Source organism: Xenopus tropicalis, chromosome 1, assembly GCF_000004195.4.
Source record: "Xenopus tropicalis strain Nigerian chromosome 1, UCB_Xtro_10.0, whole genome shotgun sequence".
Classification (NCBI taxonomy): domain Eukaryota; kingdom Metazoa; phylum Chordata; class Amphibia; order Anura; family Pipidae; genus Xenopus; species Xenopus tropicalis.
The window spans coordinates 120,790,262-120,804,698 of record NC_030677.2 but is presented as its reverse complement, the minus strand read 5'-3'; the positions used below and the strand labels follow the sequence as shown (position 1 = coordinate 120,804,698).

Here is a 14,437-nt window from a genome sequence, read left to right as displayed (position 1 = left end):
ATATGCAGGCCGCTCCCACCCCTTATCCTTTAGTTGGCGCTAGGGGGCCGCCGTTGTCGTCAGCACTAGGGCAGGGCTTGGCAGCCAGCCGCTCGTCTGACGTCACACCCATAAACCACGCCCGCCCCTCGACTCAAACAAAACACATTCACTGGCGTTGGTTTGATGGGTGTGGAGGGACAGTGAGCGCTTTATTTTATGGGGAAGCCTTCCACAGAGGGCTTCCCTGCTTTTTATTGGCTACCAGCATCCTAACGCCTGCTATGGCTGCTACACAGTACTGAATAAATAAATACATTGTGGCAAATGATTCCTGATTCTTTTAATGCTATACTGCCAATTATGGCTGAGTGCCTGGATATTCTAGGAGTTGTTGTGTACACTAGCTGGCAGAAAGAGAGAAAACTGAACTGTCCTCTACCCCTTCCAGTTCTATATACGCAGTGCACATAGAAGCAACAACTATAAGTTAATGGCCACAGCAAAATAATTTTTGTGCCACCTTAACTTTGGGAATAAAGTATATTTATTAATGATATATATTAACTTATTGTCTGTCAGTGATCATTGTGCCCTCTACACTACCTGGGCCCCAGGGGCAAGGTCTGGCTGCTGTATAACTATGCCCCTTAATGGATATCTTGCATATATCTGTTGACTGAGCATCAAAATTCCCTTCAATCTTGTGTAGGCTGTGTATGTGAAAGAAAAAGATTTCCAGGGCCAGATTTCTGTGCCATGTACTAAGAGGTTGGCACACTTTACTGCCCCACCCCCAGGATCGCATGTACACGCATCATTTGACTTACGCTAGGAGCACAGGGGACGTGCCTAAACTGCAGTGCTACTGGTGTAAGCAACTTCATGTGTGGCTGGGCAGCATGCCACTCCTCAATTTGTGCCGCCCTAGGCCCGGGCCTTTGTGGCCTTGCCACAAATCCGTCCCTATAGATTTCAGTGACCTTTATATATTTTGTACACAGTGATGGTAAGGTCAGTGCAAGTGCAAAAATTTGTAATTGCACCCAATCCATATCCTGCATACAGAGCTGTCAACCCTAGCAGTTAACTTTGGGGGGACCAAAAAATGTATCTCGCTAGCTGGAAGTGACGTTAATATGTGCACATTGAATGCTGAGTGTGTGTTTGTGACTGGAATTTAATGGAGAACTTCGGAAGAAAGAGATAAAATCAGGAGAATGCTATCAGATGGGGGTCCAGCAGAGAGAAGTCCAAATTGATTAATTCCTGAAAAAATAGGTAGGGTTGATAGCTCTGTGGTACATAATTTGCTGGTTGTATTGTAGTCATAAGGCTCCAAAACAATGGAACTGGAACCTCTGGAGTGGAGGTTGGGAGCAGACAGAATGGCACTTAGTGTGAAACTTGTGGGTAATGCCAGTTTGCTTTCCTACATACTCCTAGTCACACATGGTGAAACTGGCAATGAATAAGCCCAGATCTAGAAGTATGCACCTTCCTTGGCTGAAGCCATTTTGAGTAAACTAGGGGTGGGATGGTGCAATTCCAGATAAGTCATCCATTGTGGTTGCTATTTTGTCAAAAATTCAATGAACTTTAACAGTAATATGCACCTTTAATACTGCATCCATGCCTTTGAATATGTCTGAATATGTAAGTGATGTTTGGGTCAGGTAAAACTCAACCTGCACAACCTTAATCCACATCCAAACCTAACCCAAAAAATTATGCTATTGTAGGACATAATCTCAACCCTTACCTGCATCTTTGTATGCTACTTCTGCAAACACCTCTGGTTTCAATTAAAGGCAGGGTCGGACTGGGGTGTGTGTGGCCCATCGGGGCTGCTAACCCAGGGGCCCCTGACTGCCCGTTCACCCAACAGCATCACTTTCCCCCCCAGTATGCATACCTTATACTTTTGTCGCAAACAGGGGAAGGGAAGTCAGTGCCTGGTGAAGACTGGGTCTGGGTTAGTGTTGCCCACCTGTTTTTTTTCCCCATGTCCTGCTGGCCCAGTCTGACCCTGAATACAGGGAATCTTTGGGAGCAGAGAAACAGTACCCTTCCCCAGTCTGACCTGTATCCAACACATGATGGTTGCTCCAATATCAACCCAACCTGTGGGTCAGGACAGCATTGGGGAGAAGAGAAGGAGATTCTGTTCAGGATAGGCAGCCAGTTTATGCCATTATGCACAGCTGAGTATCTGAGCATCACTACACAATCTTCTATCTCTCCAAACAGAGCTGTCAACCTGACAGTACATATGCTGAGGACTTCCCATACCAGTCAGTTGAACTGAAGAAGCTGCTCGGATGAGTAGTGAAATGTCTTCAATGATTACCTAACAAGTCCAGTTGCTTTAGATTTATTTATACTAGATATACCATGACCTGGATGAATGAAAATATTGTCAACCTGACAGCTATGTCAGCCAAGGGAAATGCCAAAAATTTTACCCTACACATGGAAAAGTGACGTCACAGATGTCACGCACACTTCCATTAGTAACATCATGCGCACAAGCAAAGTTGAATATGAAACCGAAAAATTCCACCACGCATACACAAATGCACAGAGCCAGATTTCACTACAGAGCACCTATAGGCCACCTCACTTCTCTTGCCTCTCCCCCGATCACTCGCGTTCTTTTCACTCACATACGGAGCACTGGGGACAGGATGCGCTTAAGTTTTCTGTGTGTCCCGTTCCCAGTGGGAGCAAAATGTACATGTGGATAAATTGATGCCGCCCTAGGCCCAGGCCTTTGTGGCCTTGCCACAAATCTGGGCCTGCAAATGCATCAAGTAAAATCACTGAATGCTTACTGCGCATGCGCACCATAAATTCACCTGAGGACCTCTTGAGACTTAAGAAAAATCGGGAGAATGTTGCTGGGGGATAGAAGAACGGGGGAGAGCCTTCAATATTGGTTAACTTTTAAAGAAACAGGGGGGTGACAGCTCTGTCCACACCCTTCCCATATCAGTTGGTCTCCATCCTCAGGAAGTAATGAAGATAGCAAGGTGGAAACTTCTGTTAGAGGTATGCAACCATCTCTGGAAGTGAATATTTATTTTCCCTGGAAATGTGGCTTGGATGACTGATTTAGAACTGTTTCCACAAATCTGTAACCCTCTCATATCCGAAGTGATGAGGGAAAGCGGACCAAACACTTAAAGAAAACTAGAAAACACGTTGTTATGACAATCTCGTGCAAATGTGCACGTAATATTTAATCACACAGTCGGTACTAAGTGAAACATATGTAGAATCTTGGCCAATGACAACTGCGCATCTCAGCCGGCGCACCCCTTATACTAGTTTTCGGCTCATAAGCAGCACAGGCACAAGCCTGGGCACCGGAACCCTTGACAGGCTGTCAGGAGGCAGGACTTTTAAGAGTGGGAGTGGCAGGGGCGTGATTTGCGGGGGCAGCTTTGGATATCACGTGGAGACAAGCTCCGCCCGTTCAATTTAATGCTTGTCAGGCTGTGAGTGTGTTCACATTTACTTGCAGTAAGCGGGCAGGGGCTGAACGGGGCGCTCGTACGAAAGGAGTCGTGAGCTCTATATGACAAGGAGCCTCCCATGACAAGTGCAGCTGGAGGGAATTCCCTAGCGCAGGTCTGTGTGACAGAGGCAGGGGACTCCGCCAGCTGCCCAGTGCCGTGAAACCCGCAGAGCTGCGCTGTGTCCCGCATAACTCTGCGCATGACGCGCTGCACTTGCTCCTCTTTATTCTCTGCGTCATCTCGTCAGGGGGGCAGCCACTCACCTGCCCTCCACTTGTCTCCGTACAATGCCAACGCTGAAATAAAAGAAAGAAGTGAAGGGAGCCCTTCTTTGGATTGTTTTGGTGACTTCTATACGCTCTTCGTTCGTGCGTCCTATGTGGATTTATCTGTTGCTACTGCGTCAAGCCCCGGACAGGCTCCGCTGACCCTGCCACATTGATGAGGTACGTGGGACTCGTCCTTTCCATTGGCGCCCATCCTGGGACTTCCAGGTGTCAGGGGATTGTGGGAGTTATAGTTCTGCCACAGCTTGGAGGGGTTACGGGTCTGACATCCCATACCTATGGGTGCTGCCCTGTCCTACGGAGCAAAAGTGGACTATCCCTATCCATTCCTGCAGTGACAGGCTTCCCTATGTGCTGGGGCGCAGGTAACTCTTTCCCTTCTGCACATAAACAATTATTCGCATATTGCCTCCAGATCCTCATAGCCATGGACGGCTCTTTCTGCATAATTGTGTCAGGAGCTCCACTTCTGCCTACTGCTGCCTATTTCCACCACTGCCATGGAGTGCTTGCTGCCCTGGATGCGTTTAGATTGAGATTATGATCACGTTTCTTTTATAAAACTGTAGCATATTTCCCTTTGTAAAGTTAACAACAGGTGGTGTAGAAAGGTGTAAGTGCACAGAGGGGAATGGGGCTAGGACAGGGACAGATTCCTGTAGTGGTGGCATTAGGAATTCATTTAGTCATTTAGGGTTTGGCTCTTTATTCTTAGTTATTCCTTAGCAGGACATCTGCGAATGCTAAAGTCAGGGGATGGGTTTGTCAGTGCTGTCAGTATATTCTTGTGACTGTCTTTGTATATTTGCCCAGGCAGCAGCCACCCAGTGAGTGTGATATGGCTCTCAGCAGGACCCTGCTGCCCTCCATCTCAACCTTCACAGCGGGGACCCCAAGCAAGGACAAGGCACTGAGACAGGCAAGTTCAGGCAATGTGAGTATCCTGCTTCATATGAGAATGGCTAGGGACTGAGAGCAGGAGTCTGCAGCAAAAAGCTGTGGTATCACTAAGGATGTAGTTGTTATTCCAGCATTTTCCTGTATGTGCACATATTTTGGAAATGTGCGTTTAAGGGAGGCTGTGTAGACATGAGACCGGTGTTTTAAAGAATACAGCTGTAAAGTAGTGCTTGTCCTATATGCCATTCCAGACATGTCCAAGCCAGCCTACCGCTGATCCTGCCCTTACCATAGATAATGTCATGATTTGTATTCATTTCATGTTAAGCATTGTTATCCTATAAATTTTAAAATTTTACAAGCAGGTCCTTTTATTATCCAACTGTTTTATTTGTAATTCTTGTTTAGCCTTAAGAACCATGTTTGTCGTAAAAATAGTGTTGAAGTGTTAAAAGTGTTATAGTGTTGCATAACTTGCTGGTGCTATAAAGATAAATGATGATTTATTCTGGGCATTTTGGCGTTTTTCCACAATGCAAAGAATTTTGTTGTCATAAAGAGTGTTTACAAAGCGAGAGAAACAAATACTTCTTGATATTAAATATGCCTGCCCTAATTCTCTCAGAGCAACAAAACACTTTTAATGCTCAGTTTATGAAATAAATCAACACTAAGTAGTAATTTTGCAATCTGGATCCTAAAATTCCCTGTTTTCCCTTTCAATATAACGCAAATCCTAAATAATAGCTTAGTTAGTTTTATACAGGTTGTATACATTTTTCACATTGAAATATGTGGCAAATAAAAAGATTAGAGCATATTTACCTTATGTTAAGTTTGTGATTATCTGATGCTACTGGTGCATTCTAGTTATCTTATTATTTTTGTTTCTTTATTGCACCCCCCTCCCTCTTTTTATTATTATGCTAACATCCCACAGGGTACAGAGCTTTGCTGTTCACTGTCTGCCTCTTGCTCTTACTCATCTCCTTGTGATAGGGATGAAATGCTGAATAGAAGGGTCTCTGTTTTAGTTTTGTCATAGCAACCAGCTTGTACACAATAATGTTTATTTTCCAGAGTTTGTTTTTGTGTGAATTATATAGTTAAGTGCATATGCTATATAAAGAATATGATGTTTTTAATGAAGAGGTAACTTTTCTATAGTTTATCATCTTACAGTTGTTATGTCACTGCTGTACAATTACAACAGTATTATGTTGAGATGTCACTTATGCATTCTTAGCAATACTTCTCTTTATCTAACTTTGTCTAGGGATATGAGAGGATTTTCCTACAGTATATATTCAATTATTTGTTTAATACGACTCCCATGATCCCCAGAAAGCCAAAGTTTGCTGGGGGTGGCTGGAAGTTGTATCCAAGGTTACACAAAGTCAAAACGGTGGGCAAGCTTAAAAGCTTAAGAGTATATAATGTTAAATTCAGATTACTAAGTGTTTACTTGTACAAGTCATTCATGTATTTAAGGGATATTGCACCACCTACTGTAAACAGGATAAGCAGGACACCTTGCAGTTCTGTCACTTGTGTAAGGCTGTAAGTGCTTTCTGTCTTTTGACTTTTATTGGCACAGATATACTTTGTGATATGTAATATTTACACCAAGGTGGAACATTATCCCTTACTGTACCATATTATATTTGTTTTTCATAATTTTTTCAGATATTTGTGTTTGTAAATAGATCCCCTTTATATGTGTAATAATAAGTTTGTTTTCATTTTGTTATTGTGCTGGTAAACTGTGAATTTCTGAAAAAATACTGTATTCCCAATATTGTCCTTGGTAGCCCACTGGAAAGGCAAAACAGATCAATTTATATAAATGCAGTGTCTGTTTTACCATAGGTCTTAAACAACATTCAAAGCTGTGCAACCATGGTGTTAGCCGCTTAACACCTTTTTCCTTTGCACAAGTTGGCAGAGGACAAAAATGAATCACAAGGCTCTGTTTCCAGTAATGTGCCAATAAGGACTTTAAAAATGCCCAATTACTTTGAAATTAAGGTTTTGTTATTTTGAGACTATAACTAATAATGCTGACTAGCTGACCTTTTGATACAGCTTGTTTTAAAGGTTAACACCCTAATAAACCAGCAATGCATTTAAAGAGTTAGTAGGGGTTACACTGCACTAGTAAAATGGTGTGTTTGCCTCTGATGCTCTAATATAGTTAGTTATGTATATAATGTGTAGCTACGGTGCTGCCGTTTAAGTTCCAGTAGGGCAGGGCCGAAAGATGTTCATTCACAGACAACAAATTAGCTTTTTGAAATACAGTGGTTTAGTTAAGTGGGGATAAACTGGGCTCAGATGTCATTTGGCTCTGTACACAGTAAGATGAAAACATTTCCTAAGTCTGTTGCTGCCAAAGGATATATTTGCAGGTGCTGGACAAATGGATATAGCATTCATGTAAATACATGTTTTCACTTTATGGTTTTATTAAACTTTCATGTGACACTTTATTACTTATTCAAGTTTGAAACCTCTTAAAAAGTTTTGTTGTTTTTATTTTTCACAGAGGTGGAGGGAAGACCCACCCCACATGAAGAGGCATTCTGTGCCTAACCAGTCTCGTGCTTATGATGGTTTGGAGATGGATTCTCCAGCTCTGGTGACTCGAAGGGAACCTGAGGAATTTAATGAGCTTCTGGACTTTGATTTTATCTTGTCCAATTCCCTTATCCACCAAGAGTCCATGACTGTGGGTTCTTCTTCTTCATCTTCGTCGGTCACTGCTTCCTCACCTCCACCTCCTGCCACACTTCCTGATACAATGTCTGCTCTCTCGTCTACCACTTGCAACTTTGTATACCAGGTACGTTGTCCCCAGGAATCATCAGGGGGCACCCTTATGTACAATGCAAGGGATCCTACTATGTCCAGTGCCACTTTCAACCTGGCGGATATAAATGATGTTTCACCTTCAGGGGGTTTTGTGGCTGAACTGATGAGACCTGACTTGGACCCAGTATTTATGCAACAACAGCCACAAGCTAGCTTGCAAGGTAAATTTGTTCTAAAGACAACTGTTAGCATGGGTGATTATGGCCAAACCATCAGTGTTAGGAAAAACAACTCTGGCATAGACAGTCCCTTGTCTTACACTACTCACCAGCTTCCTAGAGTGTGCCAAAAGATCAAGCAGGAACCTTCTTCATCTTGCACTTCAGCATGCCCAATGGATGGACAGGGCCAACAGTCACAAAGCATGCGTGAGTTTCAAGCAGGAAGGGGTCTACCAATTAGGACTAACCAATCTTTGTCCCCAGAAGAGCTGATGGGCAGAGACTGTCATTCTTCCTCTCAGACATTAAGTCATTCTTCATTGCCAATACCTCCAGCCTACCACACCTCTGCCAGTTTTTCCCACTTCACTTCAGATCAGCCGCAGACACAATTGCCTCCAACCCAGCTACAATATCAAGGTCAGTCTTATCTAAATATTTTTGAAGAGCCATTAAACTTGCAACTGTTGAAACAAGAAGTGATGTTGACTCCACCCTCTTCACCTCTAGAGCTTTTGACAACTGGGGGTTGTATACCAGAGGAATCTAAACCCAAGCGGGGTCGAAAATCCTGGCCTAGGAAAAGGACTGCTACTCACACCTGTGAGTATGCAGGTTGCGGAAAGACCTATACCAAGAGTTCTCATTTAAAGGCTCACTTACGAACTCATACAGGTAAGAAATATGTTTGTGAACCTAAATAAAATGCCAAGTACTCTGTTACTTTTCTTAGCATGGTGGGATGAAATAAGTTTGCTTTCTATTTTCTCTACCTTATAGCCTTATTGTTACTGTTGTGGCTTATTATAATTGTAGTTTAAGAAATTATTGTCCCTAAAATGTAAAACTATGACCTATTTAGTTTTTAAAAATGCACTGTTTTCAGGTGTCTTTAATAGACATAGTACTATGTGGATTTCCAGTACTGAGGGCTCCCCGTGATCAGTACTTAAATAAGCTAACAGAATAAGGTATATTTTGCGCTATTCGTTTAAAAACATTCCAAGACTTAACCTTTTTTAGAACTCTTTGCTCAAGCATAAATGTTAATATCTGTCACTTTTTTAAATTTTGGGATACTTTAATTCTCTAGTAACAGCACTTCAGTTACAAGTTAACACTATGAAGGCACAATGTTATTTTGGAAAAAATCTTCTTTATTACATATATTGGCTATCCAAAAGAAAAGCTTTTGCTGTGGTTAAGTAGTTTTCAAAATTGAGTTTTTGAATAATCTATTTTATTATATTTTTCCCTGTTTTCTGGCAAATAGAAGAGGGCTTCAGATAGGGTTTTTTTTTCCTTTCTTTGAACCAGCTACAAGTTGGGTAGAATTTACATAGGTAAAAGGTTGAGCTTAATGGAAATGTGATTTTCTTCAGTGCAACCTCCAATAATATACAACTATGTAACTTGTTATAACTTTGATGTTTTTGCTATAAATCATCATTCTTGAAATTCTTGTACAAAACGAATATACCTGCCATTTGAGTGTCTGGTTTGTTCTTTTGTACTCTGCAGTGATATATTTTACATGCAGCAAGTCTAGAAATTACCATTAGCACTCCAAAGTACCCATTTTAATATTAGCTACATATACCAAAATGTCATCCCTCATATGCAGTGATCTAGATAGTTGATTAAATTTTAGATGAAGTATTTCGCTGTAATAAAATGTTTAATGATGATTGGATGAACCCAAGGGCAGGGAGTCAAGTTTACATTTTTAATTGTGGATCCTTCTGGATCAACTTGGTCCCTGGCCCTGGAGAACTTGGAGGTACTTTCATTGTTAGGTTGTGCTGTTCTCCCGTGTTAAATTGTTTATGTCCCCTTTTTAATATCTGAATAGTAAAAATGGCCAGCACCAGGGTCACAGAATAGGTGCCATTTATAAGTAGTGTTACCTGTGTAGAGCACCTTAGTATTCACACTTATTGTTTCATTTTTAAAAAACGGAGAGTGTGGTTATACAAGAAACCTGTAATTTAAGGTAAACGCTTTAAGGGGAATTAGCAGTATTATAACTTGCAGCAGCACCTCTCAGTTTGTTGACAAGATTTTATTATCTGCAGACTAGAATAGAACAATAGTTTTAATATAAAATTGGTGTTTGAAATAGATTAAACTCTTAATGAAGCAGTAATAGCAAAAACATCCTTTCATACAACTTAGAGCACTCCATGACATGGTAATGCAATGTAGCAATGTGATGCAATCCTAGTACCTGATGCTTAAGGGTCATTACTGGCAGGACAAGGCAAAATTGATAAAGTATCTCATTTTGTTACACTACATATGTTTGAACTATGAGATACTAGGCTATGATGACAAGGCTTAGACTTGGTGACCAGTTGAAGAGCCAGAACAAGTGTTGTGAGGAATGAAGGGTTGTTTTGCACCTGAGAATTGCTCTTTCCCTTATTTTCCTTAGCCTTCTGCCAAAAGTTGTCAGCAAGGAGACTTGTAAATTTATCATTGACTTTCAAGTGGAAAAATTCCCTTCACAAGATTCTGAGGTGTGGTTAATATCTGTGGACGTGAGCCAAGTTTAGAATATGTTTAGCACACATCTGATTCCAGTTTTAGACTCGTAGAATGTATTCACATCAAACAATGAAGGTAAAACTACTTTGATCTTGCGGGACTTTCATATAAAGCCCAAGGGCCCAGTGCACAATATAGCAGAAATATGCTCATTACAAATAATTCAGCTGTCAAGCCACTGATTACTAGGCTTACTGAATTTACTTGTTTAAAAATGGCTACTGATCCTTTGCACTCCCTGCTTGTTACTAGATATGATTTTTCGATTCGGTACTTTTTTTCAGGTTTGAATTGTTTAGCTATAGTTTTTTCTTTATTTCTCATTAAGACCTGATTTAAATATATATTTATAACCTTAATCCTTTCAAATACTGAAACAATTTTATTATAGCTGCAAGAGGGAATTCCATATAAATTTATTTATGGTTGCTCACAACTTTCCCATATTTTTACTCTATTTTTCTGGGTATTGTTAAGTGTTACACACATGGAGTAATTTGTGACTATTGGTGCATCCCTTAACTAAAGGTGTATTCTTTTATGGGGCTTGCAAGATCCTGTGTCCATGCCGGGTTTAGGTGCTTGTGTCACCATGTGCAGGATTTATCTGTTTGCTGTGGCAGGGTATAGTTTAGATTTATGCAACTACTAACTTTCTACTAGACTTTTGGAGAGTCATAAATGTATATAAAATGCGGCCAGCCTTTTTAAAGTAATTAAAATATATAACGTACTGTTGCCCTGCACTGGTAGTTGCTTATTTGCTTTAGAAACACTACTATAGTTTATATATATATATATATATATATATATATATATATATATATATATATATATATATATATATATATATAAGCTGTTGTTTTTCTGTGGGGGAAGTCATTCAGTTGAATTAGGGCTAATTGGCACAGGTTACATAGCAGATAGCAGATTAATGCCGTAGAAAGAGTTTATCTGTTATCTACTATGTAACCTGTGCCTTTTCTTTTTCTCTTCTTTTTTAGTTTTTAATGGCTGCCCCCATACCTCCACAAAGCTTATTTATATAATTATAGTAGCCTTCGTGAAGCAAACACAGAATTTTTACTATTGTAAGGCAATTGTTTATAATATTTAACAACACTTTCGCCTTTTGGTGTTGCTGTTCATTTAATGTTTTGGTTAAAGATGTACTGAACATCCTTTCCTTTTAAAAAATCTAGTCTTTCAGTCACTGTGATATTTGGTCTTGCTTGGCATTTACTAGAATGTGACACAACCATGTTTATAATTTCAGCAGGTTCAGCCAAGACCTTTGTTTTATTTTGTCTGAACTTTTATTAAAAGTCTGCGAATTACCACAGACCTCCTACAGAAAGGCATGTCTTTCATTATCTTAAAGGTTCATATGTTTAAGTAATGCACAGGTTTCAACAAATTCCTCCTTAAAATGTTATGAATGCTGGCATTAGTATCAGAAACAACCAACCAAAAGAATTCCTTCACGCCCAATATTGTTTGATAGGTTGATATCTATCTTCAGAACTGGAAGAATGCAACATTAAAGTGGGATTTTGACTGGATCTTCAAGCATTCTGTGTTCATTAAAAAAAAAAAAATGACTTCAATTTCTTGAAGTTGTTTTCCATGTTTTTTAATTACAACCGTTTGTCTTTGGCTGATTTGGCATTAATAATAGCTGGTTTACTGATATAATGAATAAAATGTTTACATTAAATTCACTCTGCATTCTAGTTTTGTCTCCTAATGTTTTATCTTGTACTTTTAAGGTGAAAAGCCATACCACTGTGATTGGGAAGGATGTGGGTGGAAATTTGCTCGCTCAGATGAACTGACCCGGCACTACAGAAAACACACAGGTCACAGGCCTTTCCAGTGCCAGCGATGTGATCGAGCTTTCTCTAGGTCTGACCACCTTGCTCTGCACATGAAGAGGCACTTCTAAGTACTGCATGTCTTGTACTGCCATGAAATTCAGAGCTTGCGCTATATTTGGGCAAAAGGAATAACACAAGCACTACAAGTTATATAGCTGTATTATGGGACCACTGATATGTAACTTAACATACCATCTATCTTCAGAACTGGAAGAATGCAAACGTTAAAGTGGGATTTTGACTGGATCTTCAAGCATTCCGTGTTCATTTTTATAAAATGACTTGAATCATCAGACTACAACATTGTTATAAGTGACTGGAATGGACATTTTGGTCAACCATTCAAGCTTAGAGGGCAATGCTACAAGTTACCAAATAAGTTTATGTAACTTTTGAGGAATTAATGCAATCCTTCAAGAGAAAAATCACAACTACAAACTTGTATTTTTTCATTCCTAATAATTTCTAACTAATCACAAAAACAGGAAAATTTTCAGGTACAGAATGTTGCTGGAAGGATTGAAATTAGTTAATGGTGCTTACAGACTGAAGCTTTTAATGGTACCAAAATGAAGCCAAAGTTCTCAAACTGCTGCATATCTGACAAGGAAATCTATTTTTGTCTTCCGATATACAAGTATGACCAAAGTCAGGGATAGAAACCTGATTTATTTTGTTAATATATATATATGTATATGCAGACAGTATGTGACGCACTGTGGTTTCTATGTGCAATAATTTGTACTATTTCCAAATATGCCTTAAGCAGAACAAAATGTTTTTCTATATTTGACTTTACATAAAAAATATGTAATATAAAATTAAGCAAACGTCTATTTTGTATATTTGTAAACTATTAAAAATTTACTGTCACAGTTTTTTAATTTACATATTCAGTAAGTTTTGAATAAACGTAGAAATATTTTATATGATGGAGGGAGACAGCTGTCCTTTACAAGGTCTTAACTTTCCTTTGCGATTTTTCTGTTTGCAGTTGTTACATTTTTTTTTCTCTTAGGTTAGATGCCGACCTCATATAGATAATATCACATGGGCAGTGTTGTTTTTGTGATAGACAAAATGAAACAGCAGAGCAGTCTGAGGCAAAGTATTTTAACAAGACTAGCATTTATTGCTCCCCAACCATAAAACTATAAGCTCCAACATCAAAAATGATTTCAGTAGAGACATCAATGACATGTTACTGTCAACCAACAAGCAATCCAGCCCTACTTTGGACAGTGACTGGAGAAGTGCCTCTATTTTTACAGTATAATTTAAATACAGAATTACTTTTACAGTCAGTAGTGACAAATTAACTCTATTTATAAAAGGAACCATTTTATAAAACCTTATTTTATCAATGTTACTCTTTGTCAGAACACTTGTGAATCATATACAACATACCATGTTTCTTTTATATTATTACAGGGAAGTTCCTTATCCTATACATAACTTGAGTGCAGCAGTATTGCATAGTGAACATTGACTATAGTCTACTTTTGTAAAAGGGTATGTGTGACCGACAAAAGGTTAACAGGAATTTTGGCATGATAGTAATGATTTCATTGCTTGACCGAACTATCTAACTATATATGTAACTTGCTGCAGTTACTGCTTATGTTGCATATTGTGTGATATGCCAGTTTTATGCTTTGTTTTATGAATACTGGAGATTGAAACAATCCATCAACAGGGCTTAAACACTTAGCAAAGAATTTCCAGGATAGTCAGTTTTAATTCAAATAATGGAAGTGCCAAAAACAAATGAGTGCCTTCACCTGTACAAATGACGTTTAGAGATTAGTATACAAATTATGTCACAATTTTTTTTCCAGTGTTAACATTTGTATATTGGTTTCCATAAAATCACAGTACAATCATGAATCACAGTTTTTAACTGCACCAGTTTATCCAACACTAACACAGCAATGATGTTTTAGAGCAAAATGTTCCAAACACTTTTCACAAAGGCCTCATATTTATCATAGGCAACAACCAGACCTTACCCATTTGAAATAGCACTGCCAATAATGCATTTAATTTTTGCAAATGCAATTAACATGTGATTAATTTTTATACATTATACTATCTTAGTCTGCCCTGTGATTTTTTTTTACCCACTGGAGCAGATATTACTGCCAAATGCAGAAAACATAGGATTGTGAGATAAGTAATGTATAATGGAACTGCTCTTGCCAAGATTGCTTGAAATATAAAAATGTGGGATTTTTCAATGTACCTGCCAGCATGTTTCACTAAATGTTCATTTTGTGCAAGTGCATACAATTTAA

At 39.2% G+C, this 14,437-nt stretch overlaps 1 protein-coding gene across 1 annotated transcript; it reads left to right on the top strand.

Annotated features, from left to right (window-relative positions):
- Nucleotides 1-3,488: 3,488 nt before the first annotated feature.
- Nucleotides 3,489-12,884, top strand: klf4 (Kruppel-like factor 4 (gut); the record flags this gene model as incomplete). The annotated part of the gene is given in 4 exon segments (NM_001017280.2): nt 3,489-3,946; nt 7,233-8,139; nt 8,230-8,394; nt 12,036-12,884. Coding segments are annotated over 3 exon segments (1,224 nt in total). The 5' UTR covers nt 3,489-3,946; nt 7,233-7,256.
- Between the last annotated feature and the right edge of the window lie 1,553 nt (nt 12,885-14,437).